The sequence below is a fragment of the Pagrus pagrus genome (genome assembly GCF_965226575.1).
Source record: "Pagrus pagrus genome assembly, chromosome: 3".
NCBI classification, from domain to species: Eukaryota; Metazoa; Chordata; class Actinopteri; order Spariformes; family Sparidae; genus Pagrus; species Pagrus pagrus.
Window position 1 is genome coordinate 6,027,636 of NC_140187.1, and position 17,667 is coordinate 6,045,302.

The window sequence follows — 17,667 nt, forward strand, 5'->3', positions numbered from 1 at the left end:
TAAAGACTCTTTCATGCACACAAATGAATAATTTCTCCTAAATTTTGAGCACAAAGTAGTTAAAAGCTGTTTTAACATCCCACAGACCATCAACAACCCGATAAACTATGTGAAGAGATGTGTCACACTGCATGAGGCAATGAGTCAACAGACACTGACTGATCTGACCCGTAACCCCATCCTCCATGTCTCAAAATGTAGCCCTGGTCATGTGAAATCTATAGTTTAGTGCCTGACAATTTTGTTTTTTATTTTCAAGATAAAACTGAACATTTCAGAGTGGTCTTTTATGGTGACCAGCCTCAAGCACACCTGTCAGCATCTTGATATGACACATCTGTCAGATGGATGGATTATCTTGGCACGGGAGAAGAGCTCACTAATGTATTTTAACAAATGTTTTGCACAACTCCTTTTGTTTTTTTAGAAATCAAACTATAATATTTGTAAGCTGTTTTTAAAGATTTACATCTTAAATGTGCTTGGGGCAAAGTCAAAGTATCAGGAGACGGACTCACACATGGTTAGTTTTGGTCCATTCGTGGATTTGTTGATGATGAGAAAGATACAGAAAATCACCAGACTGACCCTTTCAGTATCCTACAACATCACATGTATTCCTCACATTCAGGAGGGAAACTCACCTATATCAATCTCGCAGTGATCACCCTTCCAGCCCGGTTTACAGTCACACTTCCCAGAACCTTCAATGCCCTCATCACACCATCCCTGCCGCCCACAGCTGCAGGCTGAGAAAGAGAAATAACATGACTCAACCTCCGTGACAAAAGAGTTGTGAGGATGGAGGAGTATTTTCAGTCGGTCAGGGTTCCTGCAGTAACAGTAGTTTTCTTCATAGACAATCTCAGGTGACTGGGAGCTCTCTGAGGCACAGACAGACGTGAAACATTCTCGATTGAGCCGCCAGTACAAAAATATGAATTCATAACTGTGTTGGAAAATATCTGTAAAAGTCAAATGTACAAGCATGTGCGAATAAAACACCAAGGAAGGAATTTAACTTCAACTCCCAAGGTGCACTTCAGTGACAAACATCCAATCACAAAGATTCAAAATCTGCTGTGTGCTCGGCTGGCAGCGACGCTGAAGCTAGAAATGTAATTTTGTGGAAACCCGATGAAACATTCAGCAGTTTAAATCAGTTTACACTCCGACTTTGATCAGTTTCTGATTAATTTAGTAACCATGGTGACCGGTTTTGGTCCCCACTGCGACAACCAAGAGTTTTTTTGAATTCGCAACTGATTCACACCTCTGACTTGCTTCCTCTCCGCAGCGAGGAGACTCGTGTGTTGGCAAACAAGTTTGAAACTAAACAGAAGACGATCAGCAGCCGGTGACTCTGACTGGAGACAGCTGGCGGGTTTGTCCTGAGCTGGAAACACACCCAGCTGTGTGATGGTGAGTATGGAGCGTTGCCATAGCGACAGACTGCAGAAGAGCTGATGGGGGTGAGACTGTACGCCGACTTCATTAAAAAGCCTTAATTGAGGATAAAAAAAAGTTCTCATGTCCGTTATGGCTGTATAGCTGTCATTATAATCGTGAGGGGTTACACTGTAACTATGTTGGCTACGTGTGTACAGGCTAGGTTGGGTTATTAATTAGTTAATCAATTAATAAGTGATTTCTTTTTAGTCCCATTCCACTGTGCTGTGATTGGCTAGTACGTGTTGCCTCGACGTGTCCTTGTGATTGTCAGAAAATCCCACATTAACTAGTAAAATGAAGCTCTAGCGAAAGTTCAAACAGGAAGACTACTCTTTCGCCTCCTCAGTCCTTAGATTATTTCTCTTACTATCCTTTCATTCACCCCTCTCACTGATGCTCACTCTGAATGACCTGTCAGTATTTGGGGCCGTCACTTGATATCAGCTGCTCACGTCAGCCGGTCACATCTGTCCAACAGCACAGCGAGACACCTTCATTGTCAGCCCATCATCTTGCTGCTGTCTTTTTAAATCTCCTTCCTCTAGTTCATTCATGCTGCTGTTTTGCAAGCGCCCTCCACCTTCCCATCACCGCCCAGTCTTTGCCCAGATTCACCAGCTTCATCAGCTTCTACTTTGGCTTAAAATCCAACCCGACTGTGTGTTTTTCCTGTTCATGGTCTACCTGTGCAGTTGGGGCCATAAAAGCCGGTGGAGCACAGTTCGCAGGCTTTTCCTCTGAATCCTGTGTGGCACCGACATCCCCCAGAACCACGCAAGCCATCATCGCAGTCACCGTGGTTGCTACAAGGGGCCTCCACGCCACCTGGGCAAACTGAAACACACGAGCAAGGCGGGGAATCAGAAAACACAGTGAGGACAAGGAGGCTGCTCCCTGGTTACAAAAGAGACGCTAAACTGTCACGGTGCGTCAAACCATATACTCCGTATCATGGCTGACATTCTGGTTTGTCAAACACACGTAATTTATAACTTTAAACAGGACAAAGGTAAGAGATAAATGACTTTGATATTGCGATGAACTGTACCTTTAACACTACGACAGGTCAAAATGTCTGCCATTAAGAAAAATACACTCCGACAAAGATGTTCATAACCAACACAAAACCAACCAAACGTTTTCTGGAGACGTTTTCACACTTATACCCAATCTGCCTCAGGTGAGGATTTATAAACCAAGCTGTGGGACAGCAGGAGCATTTCCTCTACGTGCCGTCCTTCCATCCTTCCTTACATACCTTGACAATCTCGGCTGTAGTGGTTTTTGCAGCATTTCTGGACCCAGGAGGGATACTGACAAACCCTCTTACAGCCCCTTCGGCCAAAAGAACTGCCCAGGCCACCATACCAGTCGAGATGGTAACTTCCCCCAAACCTGGAGCGATAGTTATTACAACTCTCCGTCTTTCCCTGGAAGACGGCAGGACTGAGATGTATCTCTGCATAGTTTATGTATTGAACAGGCTGATAATGTGAAGATTTTTTTTAAGCAGAGATTTTACCGTGTCCTGGTGTCTGAAGGGGCACGATGGAGGGACGATGCAGCGACCACAGCGTCCCTGAGACATTTAAAGACAGAAAACTTCAGTCCAGCTTCCAATACGAGGACCAAGACTGACATCGAGTTAACAACAAAGCTGTATGGTAACGGTATTTGCAGTAGTGGAGACATGGCAGAAGCGAGTCATTCACAATAGCTCTCCAAGCTTCTTTCTGTTGTGTCTGTATCAAATTATACAGTATATTCATTTTCAGGGTTGTCTTTTCACTTGTCATCATTCAAGAGTTACTGAAGGGGCTTAAAGTTCCTCCACTTGAGGCTGGCTCCGAAAGCAAGTCAATCCCCTAAGAGCCCATGGTAAAATGAATACACATATAATAATAAATAAATATGTTTACAGCCCTAAACAGAGGTAAAAATAGTTGTAATAATAACAGTAATTATTTTATCATAAACTAATGCAAGAGTTAACATTTGTATTGTGCGTCTTAAAGCAGCAGCAGTATTTAAAGTAATACTCTTAGCACTACTAACGTAAGTGGTTTTGTTCTCCAGGGTGTCGCAGTGTGCTCCCAGGCCAGGTGGCTCCAGTAACTGGTCGATGCCATAAGCAATGCCCTCTTGGAAGGTCAGGAAGCGCTCCACTAACTTGGCTGCGTTTTCATTAATCAATACAGCCCCCTGAACACTCACAGAAACACACACACACACACACAAAACTTAAAATCAATTTCTTTTCAAACAGCCTCACAGAATAACACAACCAGAACAGAAGGGCATAAAAACAAGATAAAATAGAAAAAAACACATTTTCACATCTGATCTGTTCGGTTCGATTTGTCTGTCTGATCTGAATTCAAGTTAATTATCGTTAAATCTATCTGCTTATCGTGAATGTTGAAGAAAGCCATCTGTATATTGGGGTTTAAAATTTCTGTGAGATCATTTGCTGATGACAGTAACACGTCACCGCCTGGGGTGAGAACTTTCTCTGATAGAGCAAAAAGTGAAAATCAGTTCAAGCAAAGCTGATGTGACATAGTGACCACACAGCAACTAAACCCTGTAATATGAGAGCACAAGATGTCTACTGTGTGAGGTCCAGTTACAGTTACCTTCTCTATTTCTCTTTGATAACAGAGAAGATAAACAAACATCATGTTCAGGACAACATGACCTGCTGTCAGTCTCACAGCTTTGATTTTCCTCTGTGGGTCCATGAGGTGCTGATAAAGCAGGAAGACATCACCAACGATCACCAATCAATGAGTCACCTGTCGATCTGAATCACTTTGGACCGGCACTAAACTTAAAAAAAACGTTTGAGAGGATCCAGGAAGTTGTCGCCGTCAGTATGATACACTGTTCTCTCCAACTTCACCATGGTAACATGAGACAACATCAGTTACTATAGCAACAGCCGGATACAGAAGCCGACATGACCGCTTTTTTGATATGTGTGTGAGTGTTTTCTCACCACCATGGTCTTGTCACAGCTGTACTTGATGGTGGATCCGTGCATGGTGCGATACGACGAGTATTTTTCCGGCTGACTGAGACCCATCACCTACACACACACATGCGCACACACACACACACACACACACACACACACATCGTCTCACTGATCACAGGTGTAGAGTTTAAACAATTAGCTGTTCAATGGCTTAGTCATTTGCGAGGCAATTAACCAGCAACTACTTTGATAATCATTCGAGTCGCGGTTTTTGGGAAACTGTGATTTACATTTTGACTATTTTCTGACATGTTCTCAACAAAAGGAGTAATTGGGAAAATGCAATAATTGCAAGCAAACATCTGCACACTGTCTAACTTACAAAAATACATTTGCAACACTTCAGTATTAGACCTTCATCAGGCAAAGGTTCAGGCGTCGGGTTTGCCTGATAAAGGTCTAGTACCGAAATGTTGCAAATAAATGTGTTATTGCAAGTTGGACAGTGTGCGGGAGATGGCTTGCGATGTTTGATCTACTAGTCCCTCCTACGCACCTGTCTCATGAAACAAGAGTGCAAAGTATTTTTCTATGTAGTTTGCAGAACGATACCGATGCCTTTTTCCCTTTTTAAATTCAACTTTTTATATCAAAAGAGTCCCTTTTGAGTATCAGAGTATGAATGAGTATCTTCGCTCCTCCTCCTACCTTGGAGTTGCGTATGATGTGAGCCTTCACGAGGGCGGCCAGTAGGTCTTGGTGGTCGGGGCTGGAGAGCCAGTGCTGTCTTTCAGCTGGCAGGGAGTTGAGAGCCTCGTCTGTGGGCCAAAACATTGTGAACGGCTGGTGGATGGACATCCCGAGCACCGGGAGTAACCCTGCATCCTGCACAAAGAATACACGGTACAGACCAGTGCTGGATAGTAAGCAGTATAAGATGCAGTTACAATACATTGAGGCTTTTTTGCCCCAAATCCACTCTGATACCAAGTCAAACCTCATATATATTTATATTAATAATTACGTTTACATTTATACGTATAAGGCTAACTCTCAGAATACTGTACAATATTAAACTGAATGGAAAAAACATTGCAGAGTTATTCTGCTGTATTGATATTCAGGTTATTGATACTTTCATCTTTTTTGTACCTCCACGAGTTTGTAGAAACGGGTGTAGCCATAAAACACAGCTGCTGAGGTAAGGTTCATCTAAACAGAGAGAGAGAGAGAGAGGGGTCACACTGCCTGTCTCTAAAGCCTGATTGATCATAGATCAGTTATTCATTTCAACCGAACTCAGCGCACCATGTTGGACTTGATGCTTGGTTTGCCCTGCAGCCTATAGGGCGTCAACATCGTGTCAATGTGGTGAATGACACCGTTAAATGTGGTGTAATCACTTTTCACGATCCTCGATCTGTTGTTGATCCAGACGGAGCCCTGCAGGGAGAGAGAGACAGTGATGGAGAGAGTGAGAAGTGAGGCAGACAGGTAGAAACAAAGACGAGGTGAGTGGAAAGTTGGATTGTGAGACAGGTGAAGACAAACAGCGAGAGAGAGAGAGAGAGAGAGAGAGAGAGAGAGAGAGAGAGAGAGGGATTTTTAACTTAACTCAAGCATACTCATCACTCTCAACAGTTATCTGTCAACAGACCTGAGTCATTTTGAGTTATAAAAAGCCACACATGTCATCAGAGGTCACACTGTCTGCTAACAGCTCCATGACAACCTGTTCCATGTGGAGCTACTAAAGATATACTCCACTGAAAATCACAATAACTCACTCACCTCCTGTGAAATGTTTGACTCTGGCTCTGTTGCAGAAGACAGACGCTGAAGAGCAACAGCAGTTAAAGCGGATTCTTATCATGGATGTTTTAAGGCAACTGCAGTCTTTCCTTAAGACACTGGGAACAATGGACTACATACTCCACTGGATGTAACTTACTGTTTGTTTAAAGGTGCACTATGAAGTTTTGGGGGGGACGTTTTTAATCAGAAGAAATCTTCATTGACTGATTTTTTTATGCCTAAACAATCTAAATAAACAAACTCTCTTTGTTTTCATGTGTTTGTCTCTTTTAGCTTCAAACAGTGTTCTAGGGACCTTATTTTCCTCTGAGAACAGTTTGTTTTTCTGAGTTTGTATTATCACCTAATTAATATTATTACCTCATTAATATTTTAAATATTGAAGTTATTTTCCAAGACTACATAGTGTCCCTTTAATTGGATAAACCCTGTTCTTTGGTCCCTCCGCTATGATCCATGACAAACTGTTGTAAGTTTCCTTTTATTAAAACCTAAAAAAAGCGATAAAGAGGCCAAGTCACGCTCCTTTCAACGCGCCCCATGCGACCTTATTCTGGAAAAACATTTTGAGAGATGGTGAGAGACAAATAATTAATCGACCCCAAGATAATAACATACCATAGAGTTTTGTGTGAAACTGCTCAGTGAGCTCCATTTGCCTCATGGCCGTCCCCTCGGCTCAGAAAAAGTATTAAAAAAGGTAAAAATCACGACAAGTCTGCTCATGTTGACGACTGCAGTTATGTGAAAGGACAGTTGGGCAGTTTTGTGAGCTTGCTAATGTGCGGGACCAGCTCCACAAGGTTTCTATTAGGTGTTTTGGTGAATGTTAAACAAGACATCATCACTTAGGAGACCGTTGAGTATTTAGTCTCTCTAATTACATATTTTCTTATATTTCATTAGTTTTATGACAAACTGCAACTTTCTCCAGTTTTAAGTTGACAGATGTTTATATATAAAATAATCGTCATATTTTTTCTGAAATAAGCTCCGGTTGTCGACCAGAGGGGGCTGACTTTTGCTGTATTAAGTTGATCAATATTCTGTATTATTTAGTCCACCACTTGTGTGTTTATTTATTATGGTGTGTGCGTGCCTGTGCTCGTCTGTGTGTATTACCTCTCGCAGGCTGAAGCTCAGCATGTGTCCCGACGTTGATACAGCGAGCTTGGTGGTTTTGAGGTCAGCCAAGGTCAAAGTTTCACAGGAAACGATGTGGTACCGAACCAGATCAGCAAGACGACCGGACTGGTCCCATTCATAATACTACACACACACACGCACACACACACACACACACACACACCAGTCAGTGACGTACAGTACACATTAGGCATCAGCAACCGTATTCCAGCCTGATGACTCACATAAAAATATTGACTTATTGTACGATTAATGTTGTGATTCAGCTTTAAATGGCTGTATTGTTTGTTTGGGGTAAGACGCTGAATCTTAAGGATAAACAAAAACACGGGATAAGATGATTCGTATAATTATTGCTACATTAGATAAGATTCAAACAGTAGATGCACATACAGAGGAGTCGTTGTTGGTTTGCTCTACAGGGCTGAAGACAGTGAACGGTCCGTCACCATAAAGACCACGAGACCCCGATTTCTGAGAAACACAAAGGAAACAAAATTAACTTACATGACAGATCAGGGTTCAGATCAACTTATGCTCCTTTTGGACTGAAAGGTCTTCTGTATTTAATTATATGTTTCTGCAGTTGCTTACTTATTTATTTCTGCATTTCATTATTTATTCCTGCAGGTCTTTTATTTCTGCATGTATTCATTTATTTATACTTTCATTATACTGTCATGTTTTTGTCCCTCATATAAGCTCTGTGCCACCTGAAAATTAAATGAAGTCCAACCTACAGTTCAGAGAGCAAGTGAAAGTTTTAATAACAAGGCGGGTTTTAATATGACTCACTGAAAACATCTGACGGAAGAAGGCATTCTCTGGCTGCCGAAACACTTCCTGTAGGACAGATGGACAAAAACACTTCCTGTGAGGGGGGGGAGGGGTGTGGCAGCTGGAGGTCAGAAGTCAGAGAGAGGTCAGAGGTCATGTGACTCACATTGTGGGTGTTTCCCCGACACTCGAAGCCATCGCCCAAGTGACCTCTGAGGCAGGTGCAGTTCCTCTGACCATCACCAAAGTACTCACAGCGAGCATGCTTACTGCAGCCACCATTGTCCTGCACACACACACACACACACACACAACCTTAAATCACTGATACAGGACAGGCATTAACAGCCCTACAACCATTTTCCTTTCTGATACAATAATATATATCTTTTTTATTATAAGAAAACACGTATCAGTATCTTACAATAGTGCAGAATACAACAGATGGCTGGCAGAAGAATCAGCAAAATGACACATACAGTATACATACAGTTTTGCAGGGGTTGACAGCGTAACAGTACCTCCCTGGTCCACGGAAGCCCATCTGACACCGGCAGGACGTCTAAAGACGACAAAACAGTAAGAAAACAGTCAGTAAAACGATCAATTCATCCGTCTGTTTTTAAACTTAGAGACATGAATAAAATATTATTATTTCAGCACTCCACAACTGATTTGAACTTTGTAATTATGAATGACTCTTCCAGCTATTAGGGTTTTTATTTTAGATACATTTAAACAGGGTTTTGTAATAATTGTTTCCCGCTGCAATTTTGGGGCAATCGTCTGCCGCCACCACCCATTTATCCACAGATTAAACAATCTACAGCGGCCAGTAGGGGGCCCTTATTTAAGATGTACATACACCCAAACAAAATTATAAATTGCACAGACCAAGTGGCACTCGCAGCACCAGCTGCCCACTTTGCCCGTTGGTAATCTCGCCATGCAAATAATGTGGTTTAGTTAATTTGGCTAAATAAGCAGTTTGTTTGACTGTTGGAGCGTTCTGGACTCGCTTATACATCTGAGAAGAAAAGACAAATGTAACCAGCGTCACGTGGACGTACTCGGACCTGGCAAAGTCTGGTCTGGTTGCCAGAACTATAAAAACAATGCCAAGATTGTAAAAAACTAAAGTTTACTTTAAGGAAGCTCGCAGATGCTTCTTGGTCCTCACTCCTGAAACGTGATTGAACGTGCCCTCACCTGACTGAAACTGAACAGACTCTCAGGTACAGTGATGGCTTGTGTGTTTGGTCAGTGTGTGCCATGAAAATCTGACATTTTACTGCAGTCTTACAGTGTTGGGGCCGGTCCTGAGGCAGTCTGCCGATTTATGGCAGCCTCCATTGTTGACTAGACAACCGTCAACCTCTGTGAACACACAACACATTGGAAATGAATTGTTATGACACATTACAATAGCTACCGAGCTCCAAGAGGTCACAGTGGCATTTAAAAAAAAAATCCCAGCCATATTAATTGCATTATAAACCATATCCACAGCCACAGGTTCAAACATCACAGCCAGGAAGAGCAGCTGTGTACTCTCTGAGCGTTTGAAAGGAGTAATGAGCAATAAATGCATAATGTGAAGTCTCACATCGTCAATCCTTTCTGTAGTATCTACAGAGTCGTACAGTATAACTGGACTAGATCAACGCACCAACGGTCAGGACTACATACCCAGGCAGACGACCCCATCCCCAGTGTACCCTTCTTTACAGGTACAGGTCCTCATTCCTGCTGAGACCTTTGTGCAGATGGCGAACTCTGAACATCCACCGTTAGACCAGCTGCACATATCCAGCTCTGAGAAGCAACGAGCGAAAAAAAGATTAGTTAAACCAGATTTAATATTTAACATTTGTATAGGATGTCCGTGTGTGTGTGTGTGTGTGTCAACATTTTTACCTTTGCAGTGCGTTCCATTGCCTACATATCCAGCCACACACACGCAGGCAGCAGCTGTACCCTGTGGACCTGTTATACAGCTGCAGAGGAGAAACTGTTTAATAACTATGTGACACATCGTGATGAATCTGACAGCAGCGATCAACTGCAACCATTTTGCCACATTTAAAGTCTAGCAACAATCTCTGTTTTTCTTATCAACAAATCAATGAACTGATCCTACTAAACAACTACCGTCTGTGTATCTGAAGTGCGCATTACATTGTTATATATATATGAATGCTTTCAGACAGCCAGGTAGGACTGTAGCAAACGATTACTTTTATTGTCAATTAATCTGCTGATTATTTTCTCAAGTTATCGATTAGTATTTTGATAGAAAAGAAATGTCAAAAAATAGTTAGAAATGTTGATCTGTGTTTTTCCCAAAACGATACGACGATGTGATACGAAAAATAGAATATGACACGATATGACAGATATGACACAACGATGCGATACGTCCGATACGATACAACAGATACGATACGACAGATACGATACAACAGATACGATACGACAGATACGATACGACAGATACGACACAACGATGCGATACGACAGATACGATACATTTTGTGTACTGTTATTATGGTGTAAAAAAACACAGGTAATATTCGCTTCTAGGAAGATGGAAATGGAGAATTTAGACGTTTTTCATATATAAATACTCACACTGATTAACTGAAAACATAGTTGGTGATTAATTTAATAGTTAACTAATCAATTAACCAGTAAAATGTTGCAGCTCCAGCCAGGTAGGATTTTTCATCCCAGTGTATTCTGTTATATTAGAGTTATAACACACACACACACACACAAACCAGCTGTAGGCACAACAACAGGAGGACTTACTTGGCGTTCTCGTCACACACACCTCCACAGGCGTCATCCTTAATCTCTGTGACAGACACACACACACACAAACAGATTTGCGGTGACACCAGGGTATGGAGTGTAGTTACATTTCAGTGTGTGCGCGAGTGTGTGTTTGTGTGCGTCTTACCTACAGAGCAGGAAGCTCCTTTCCAGCCTTTATAACAGACGCACCTGCCGCTTCCTGCCAGACCGTCCTCACACTTCCCATGGTCACACACACACTCTGCAACATACGCACAGACACACACCGATTAACTGTGAAAGCAGACAGCAGCCTCAGAGGCTTCTCATCATCATTGGTTTTTGTTTGTTGATTAAAGTTGTAGGTTTGTGAGCTTAAGGGGTTTCATGGGTTTGTTAGTCCACAGGTGTGTTAGCATGATAGCTTTGCGACTGTTAGCATTGCAGGTTTATTAGCCTCAAAGGTATGTTAGTGTGACAGGTTTGTTAGCCGGCTAGCAAGTTTACTTAAGTCATTTTTTTAGGTATCTGTGTTTATTTATTTTTCTGACAACTCATTACTTTTACTCCCTACAGTTTTTCACAAATATCCATCCCACTGATCTACCCTTCAGTTACTTACTCTTTGAATTATATTAATATGATATGAGGTTCAGTCAAGTACGCACAGAAATGGGCGTTAGAAATGTGATTCAGAGGGAAAGTTTTTACTTTTACTTGAGTACAGAAAGTGTGTTTTTTGCAGCCTCTGCTAGTTTCATGGTTTTGTTAGTTTTGTGCTTCACAGTTTTGCTAGCATCACAGGTTTGTTAGCCTTATACTATAGGTGTGTAACTGTCTGAGGTTTTTTAATGTGGTAGATTTGTAAGCTTTGCAAATTTTATTTAAATGTCTGTGTCGCTGCCCATGATAATGCTGTGTATCAGTTATGTTGCTCAATAAATGTGACTGTTGGTGTACAAGACAGCAAAACTGGATTTGCCTTGTATTTCTGCCCCCTTGTGGTTCATCATGGCAGACTGAGTGTTTCTGACAGGATGAAAGTGTGTGTGTGTGTGTGTGTGTGTGTGTGTGTGTGTGTGTGTTACTCACTAGAGGAGCAGTTGACTCCATACCGTCCTGGCTCACAGTCCTCACACGCAGTGCCATGGAAACCCTCGTAGCAACGGCACTCCCCGTTACCATCGTTACCATCCTGACACTCCCCATGATTGGAGCACCAGCTGCCAACCTCTCCGGGGCATTTGAAGCACTCATGGCCATAGTAACCGGGGCAACAGGCATGATCCTGCAGGACGGACCATGATCATCATCATCATCATCATCATCATCATCATCATCATCATCGTCATCGTCATTACGCCCTTTTCAGACTTGGAATCTTCATCGGTTTGGTAAAGTGATGTTTGTTTGTTAGTGTTTGTGATATAAATGATTATTACACCTTCACTCTAACAACCCACATGTCTTTACATGGGCAAGAGCAATGTGTAACACCAGGAAAATAAAATGTATGAGTTTATTTTCTGGAGAAAATTAACATAACTTAATAAAAACTAATAATTATATAAAAACAACAAAAATAATATCAAATTGTATTTCAGTTCTTGCAGAATCAGAGCAGTTGATCTTGATCGCTCAACAGCATTTTGGCTGACGGACTCTTACTCTTAGCTTATTGTTGCAAGTAGTTGTAGTCTTTGCAGTCATTAGAGCAATAATGTTACTACTAGTTTAAGTACTAGACCTGAGACTGTAAGTCTCTGGATAGAGTTTACAAAACAGCGTTGAGACTAAAATGAAAACGGAGACTAAAAAGTGTTGAGAATGACTGACCAAATCAAATGAGCTGCTTATTTGAGAGTTAATTCCTCTGACAAAAAACCGGAAATGATTAGTGGTTGTTGGTATAATTAAATAAGATTGACTCCCGACTCAGAGCCGGTTTTATATTTGTAGCACTGAAGTCCTAGTACGAGTGTCTGCATACCGTCATGAACTTAAGACATTTGAGGAGACAGCCTGGCACCGACTTCCTCCTGGATCCGATTCGCTTCCTGAATCTACAGTTGGATTTCATGTTGACTGGAAACTTTTCTCTGATCTGCAGTGAAACACAGCAGAAACACAGAAACACAACTTTGACTTTAGTTTGTCAAATTAACCTGCTCAAAAAGTAAAGACATAACTCGCAGAAACAGCTTATTTTCAGTGCAGTGCAGATAACAGCAGCAGCTGACCAACAAGCTTTACTTTGTGAATGTTAGAATTTGGTAGGTGATTTATCTCTGCGGTCACTTTTGAAGCTGTAGTTTGTGTTTCTGGAGAATGCTGAAAAAAAGGAGTTCATGTTTTTGTGTCCACTCCCTGTAAACTAGCAGCCTTCTTACTGGTTTGTAGCTGAATAAGCATCGAGGTGGTCCATCACAGTCTGAACACCTTCCCTGGAGACAAAGACAGAGAGAGAGAGACAAAAGGGTTGGAATCAATCAATCAATCAATCCATCCATCCATCCATCGATTGATTGTTCACTCCCTCCATCCTTACGTTGACCTGCACGGTGACCTGTTTACTGCATCTGTTGCGGTGGACTTTGAGGACCTGAGGGAGGACTATGATGATGCCGGTCTGGGTCTCAATGAAAGTGCCGTCAAGAGGAACTTCGTTCACAACTGTCTGGAGGACGAGAGGAGGAGAAACTGATCAGACTCTTCACTCTGTCTGATTTATACATTATTAAAAGTACAAATAAAAAAAAGCTCATTTTTTCCAACCATCCCGTCCGTTTTTAGATCAACTTCTCTCTTTCCAGGCAGCCGCTGGAAGTTAATTTCCATCAAAATAAACTCGCAGAGATTTAAAGCTTGCTGCATATAGATAGTCCATTACAGTCAACGTTTTGGAAGGTTCAATTTTCTGTCAAAGTTTTGTTATCATCACCTGAATAATGCAGCAGTGAGCAAGAACTCTCCTCAGAGACGAGTATCTCCTCAAACTGACAGTCTGCTGCCGGGAAGCATTTTATTGACAATGATTGTTGTCATAAAATCAAACTCAGAAGATAAATGTTATGCAAATATGGATGTTGTGAAAAGGGTAATGTGAGTTAACTTGTTTTTCTTATATTAATTCTGCTGTTTTGCAGCATGGACTCAGGTGCTTGAATGCCCTTGAACACACCACCAGGTAAATATGTGAGGAAACGACTGCTCTCAACTGCTCCACCAAAAGCATTTCACTTTAACTAAAAATGCATGAACTGAAAAATAATTTCTCTATTCAAAAATTGCTCTGAATGCAAAAGGAGCTGTGTTACCAAGGCCAGCTTATTTTTTTGAATTGTGTGCAAATATGTACACTATAGTACAAACTCCAGCAGCGTGATGAGGCGCTAAGCATCTATTCTTTGCTGAGCGCAAGTTCACAAGTTGGTTTTTTTTCGGTCACCAGGAGCCGTCGTGCCGTCCAATCACAGTGGAGAATCACGTCCAACATGTACAATTGCTAAACAAAGACTTCAGATTCGCAGATATGTACATGCAACACATAGATTAACTGTTACGTCTGCATATAATTCATGTCTAAGCATCTCAGCTGAGCACTGCAGCTCAAAAGCCCTCTCAGGCATTCCTAGCTGGGTGTTTTCAGCTGGGAAAAATGCCTTGGTGGACGCAGCCTCTTAAACTAACAGACAAGCCTTCAATGTTCTGATATGAGACACCTTCTGGAAAGTTGGTCACATGACCGTGAAGCTTGCGCTGGTCCGGCTATTGTTACAGTACCTTGTTGTCGTTGTTTAGGTGGAACATGACCTGGTAGTCGATGCCCAGCATTGTGCTTTTCAACGTGCCGTCAAACAGGTGGTCAGGGAAGAGCAGCTCATTGAGAATCACGTGGTACTTGAACACATCAGAGTCCTGAACAGAAGAAGTGTTTTAAAGTTCAGTTCAATTCCCCAGTCGGAAGAAACAACTAACCGATGAGACCAATTAGAGCATTTTCGGTGGGATTGAGAACGTCATCGTCACGTAACAGAGCCAGACTAATGTGTGTGTGTGTGTGTGTGTGTGTGTGTGTGTGTGTGTGTGTGTGGACCTACCAGGAGGGAGGTGTTGGTCCTGCTGAGGTGCTGCCTGATGGCATCATCTGTTGGCAGCAGGATGGTGAAGTCACCCAAACCCAGCTCATCTGACAGATTGTACATCTGTGAAAACACACACACATCCACTCACACTAAGACACACTGAACAATTTAGAAGATCGTGTTAAGACGGACAGAAAACAGACGGACAGACAGAAATCTTACCAGGGCGTACTGTCTGAACAGAGTAAAGTTGGAAGACGAGTTCAGGATTGCCATCAGGGTGGGCGGCTCGGGGGGGAGGTCTGAGCGTGATGGGGTGAGAATCTGAACACACCCAAACAAACAAACAAACAAACAAACAAACAAACAAACAAACAAACAAACAAACAGGATATCAGTTTTATTTAGGAACCAAAAGGGGAAAAACTTGCCCTCAAATTCATTTTCACTCATGAAACTTGGCAAACCAAGACTGTTTTACTAAGCTTTTAAGGATAATGTCGTCTGCCTTTTCATCACATTGTCAGGAAATTTGCTGTAAATAGTCGTGTTTACAACATGTTTAAATGTTTGTGGCCTCCAGAGGATCAGCCCTCAACAACCCCATGATCTTTCCTCTAGTGAGGAAGTCATTCAGCAGCATGTTGTTTGCTCTACCCTGGATCCCCCTGACTGTGAAGTGGCTGACTCTCACCTTGTCGATGACGTGGATGTAGCCGTTGAGCGCAGGCAGGTTGTGGGTGAGGATGGAGGCGTTTCCAATGCGGATCACCTGGAACAAAAGAACAACACTTAATCGAACTCCGATCCAAGGTCGGAAAATATCTCAGGTGCGATTGAGATATTTAACTAATGTCTGATTTCCTGAGGCAGTAGCTCACAACGTATTGTTGGAGGCTGCAGAAACCAAATGTGTGTGTATAGACGGCGTGTTCTTGGCTGCATAGGAGACGGCGCAAAGCATGACACAGCAACCCTCAGTACATCTGTTGTATTTGCACTTGAACATCAGGGGAATTTATACACACAACCTTCTCACAAATATGAGTTTTGGTAAATCCACCCACATTTATAGTCAGTCGTCTGTCACAATTACCCCATTCTCACCCCGCTGCTGTTGGTGACTTCCCAGTAGGTCGGAGGGTTCAGAGTGGGCAGCCTTTTACCCACGAGTCTGTCAAGATCTTCTCTGGAGTAGATGCCCGGCAGGAAGTGGGCCCTGCAACCAGGAGGTGGAAAAGGGTTAGGGTTCCTGGTGGATCCAGTAAAGCATGATTAAGCATCAGCTTTATCAGAGAAAAACAGCAGGTTTCCTGAGCAGGTCAAAGGACATTGAGAAAGTACAATGCTGCGTCTACATTTTTCTTTTTGTCAATAAAGATCTTGATAAGATGAACCAATGTGCTACATTAATTTGTCAAAATGGCCCACAGATACATATCATCTTGAAGAAAAAAACTCCTAGAACAGATGGGAAATTTAGTTTTCACCAAATGTAGCTTAATCAAAAAGGAAATCGTACTGTTGTTGGGGAGTTTTCCACATTCCTCACTTGTAGGACTTGTCAAGAACTACTGTAGCTGGTGAGCTAAACGGGAACATGAGAGCACTTGTTGGCCACATCGAGCTAGCTGCAGCACTATACTCATGGCAAGAGTTTACTATTCACACGTCCAAGTTTAAGAAGGCTAAAGTTGACACAAAACACCTGTACATTTGTCAGCAAAAAGCCTCATAGATGTTGATGAAAACAAAGATAAATCAACGTCCGTGACCTGCACGCTAGCTTGAAAATGATCCTTCCTGCTCTTCTAATGTTACTCTACATCACTCAGGGATTTGACATGACATGAAGTCATAACATAAAGTTGCTCAGAACAGTCAGAACAACAACCATCCATCACATGTACGATGGCAGCACATCATATCTCCGGTGCAAGCTTCTGAGCATAGTGTTAAGTGGATACTATTACATGTCTGTCTGATGGATGCTGCACATCCTTACACACAAACTCCAAGCACCACCATGTGACTCACCGCAGGAAGTGAGGCAGGTGGTGTCGGCTGGTCCAGAAGGTATTGGAAGATGAACTGATGTTCCTCAGAGCGTCTCTGGAAGGAACCAACACTGTGAGGTTCCCACTCAGGTCTTCTGCGGCTTGACTGCATTTCTGAAAACATACACAGCACACATAACAGTCATCATCTTTATGGTTGCTGAGTTATTTATTTGTTGAACCAACTACTACTTTATTAATCCTCACAGGGAAAATGAGTTTGGCTGCCCAGCTAAGTATAATGTTGCTTAGTTTGACTATATATAGATCAGTGAGTCTGGTTCGTACACACCTGGATCAGTCGGTAGAAACTGTACAGCTTTATGTTCATGTCCAGCTCCTACAAACACACACATACACACACAGTTATTATAGGGTTTCGTCAGACTGGACACTGTAGACAAATATAGGTTGCAGTGTACAAAACATGACATCTCTGTGATGTCAACCATAGGTTTCAGAAGAGCCATATGTGAAGCTCATTGGGTGGTCACCATCTTCCATCGCTGGAGTCGGGCTGCATTCAGACAGAATCTGGCGTTGCGGCCATTAGGATGGATGG

At 42.3% G+C, this 17,667-nt stretch overlaps 1 protein-coding gene across 1 annotated transcript in view; it reads right to left on the reverse strand.

The window, feature by feature from the left end:
- The window catches only part of stab1 (stabilin 1), a 54,077-nt gene that overhangs the window by 14,917 nt on the left and 21,493 nt on the right, over positions 1-17,667 (reverse strand). Inside the window, exons 28-57 of the mRNA XM_084349317.1 lie at positions 17,398-17,445; positions 17,086-17,219; positions 16,156-16,267; positions 15,743-15,820; positions 15,271-15,372; positions 15,064-15,168; positions 14,747-14,881; positions 13,512-13,640; positions 13,354-13,407; positions 12,954-13,067; positions 12,056-12,251; positions 11,130-11,225; positions 10,979-11,024; positions 10,085-10,164; positions 9,857-9,982; positions 9,471-9,544; positions 8,658-8,729; positions 8,334-8,453; positions 8,186-8,233; positions 7,784-7,864; positions 7,367-7,513; positions 5,738-5,872; positions 5,582-5,641; positions 5,138-5,314; positions 4,451-4,540; positions 3,508-3,654; positions 2,975-3,031; positions 2,711-2,882; positions 2,137-2,286; positions 645-749 (exon numbers count right to left, since the gene is read on the reverse strand). Of these exons, the coding sequence (XP_084205443.1) occupies positions 645-749; positions 2,137-2,286; positions 2,711-2,882; positions 2,975-3,031; positions 3,508-3,654; positions 4,451-4,540; positions 5,138-5,314; positions 5,582-5,641; positions 5,738-5,872; positions 7,367-7,513; positions 7,784-7,864; positions 8,186-8,233; positions 8,334-8,453; positions 8,658-8,729; positions 9,471-9,544; positions 9,857-9,982; positions 10,085-10,164; positions 10,979-11,024; positions 11,130-11,225; positions 12,056-12,251; positions 12,954-13,067; positions 13,354-13,407; positions 13,512-13,640; positions 14,747-14,881; positions 15,064-15,168; positions 15,271-15,372; positions 15,743-15,820; positions 16,156-16,267; positions 17,086-17,219; positions 17,398-17,445 (3,190 nt within the window). The remainder of the gene's footprint in view (positions 1-644; positions 750-2,136; positions 2,287-2,710; positions 2,883-2,974; positions 3,032-3,507; positions 3,655-4,450; positions 4,541-5,137; positions 5,315-5,581; positions 5,642-5,737; positions 5,873-7,366; positions 7,514-7,783; positions 7,865-8,185; positions 8,234-8,333; positions 8,454-8,657; positions 8,730-9,470; positions 9,545-9,856; positions 9,983-10,084; positions 10,165-10,978; positions 11,025-11,129; positions 11,226-12,055; positions 12,252-12,953; positions 13,068-13,353; positions 13,408-13,511; positions 13,641-14,746; positions 14,882-15,063; positions 15,169-15,270; positions 15,373-15,742; positions 15,821-16,155; positions 16,268-17,085; positions 17,220-17,397; positions 17,446-17,667) is intronic.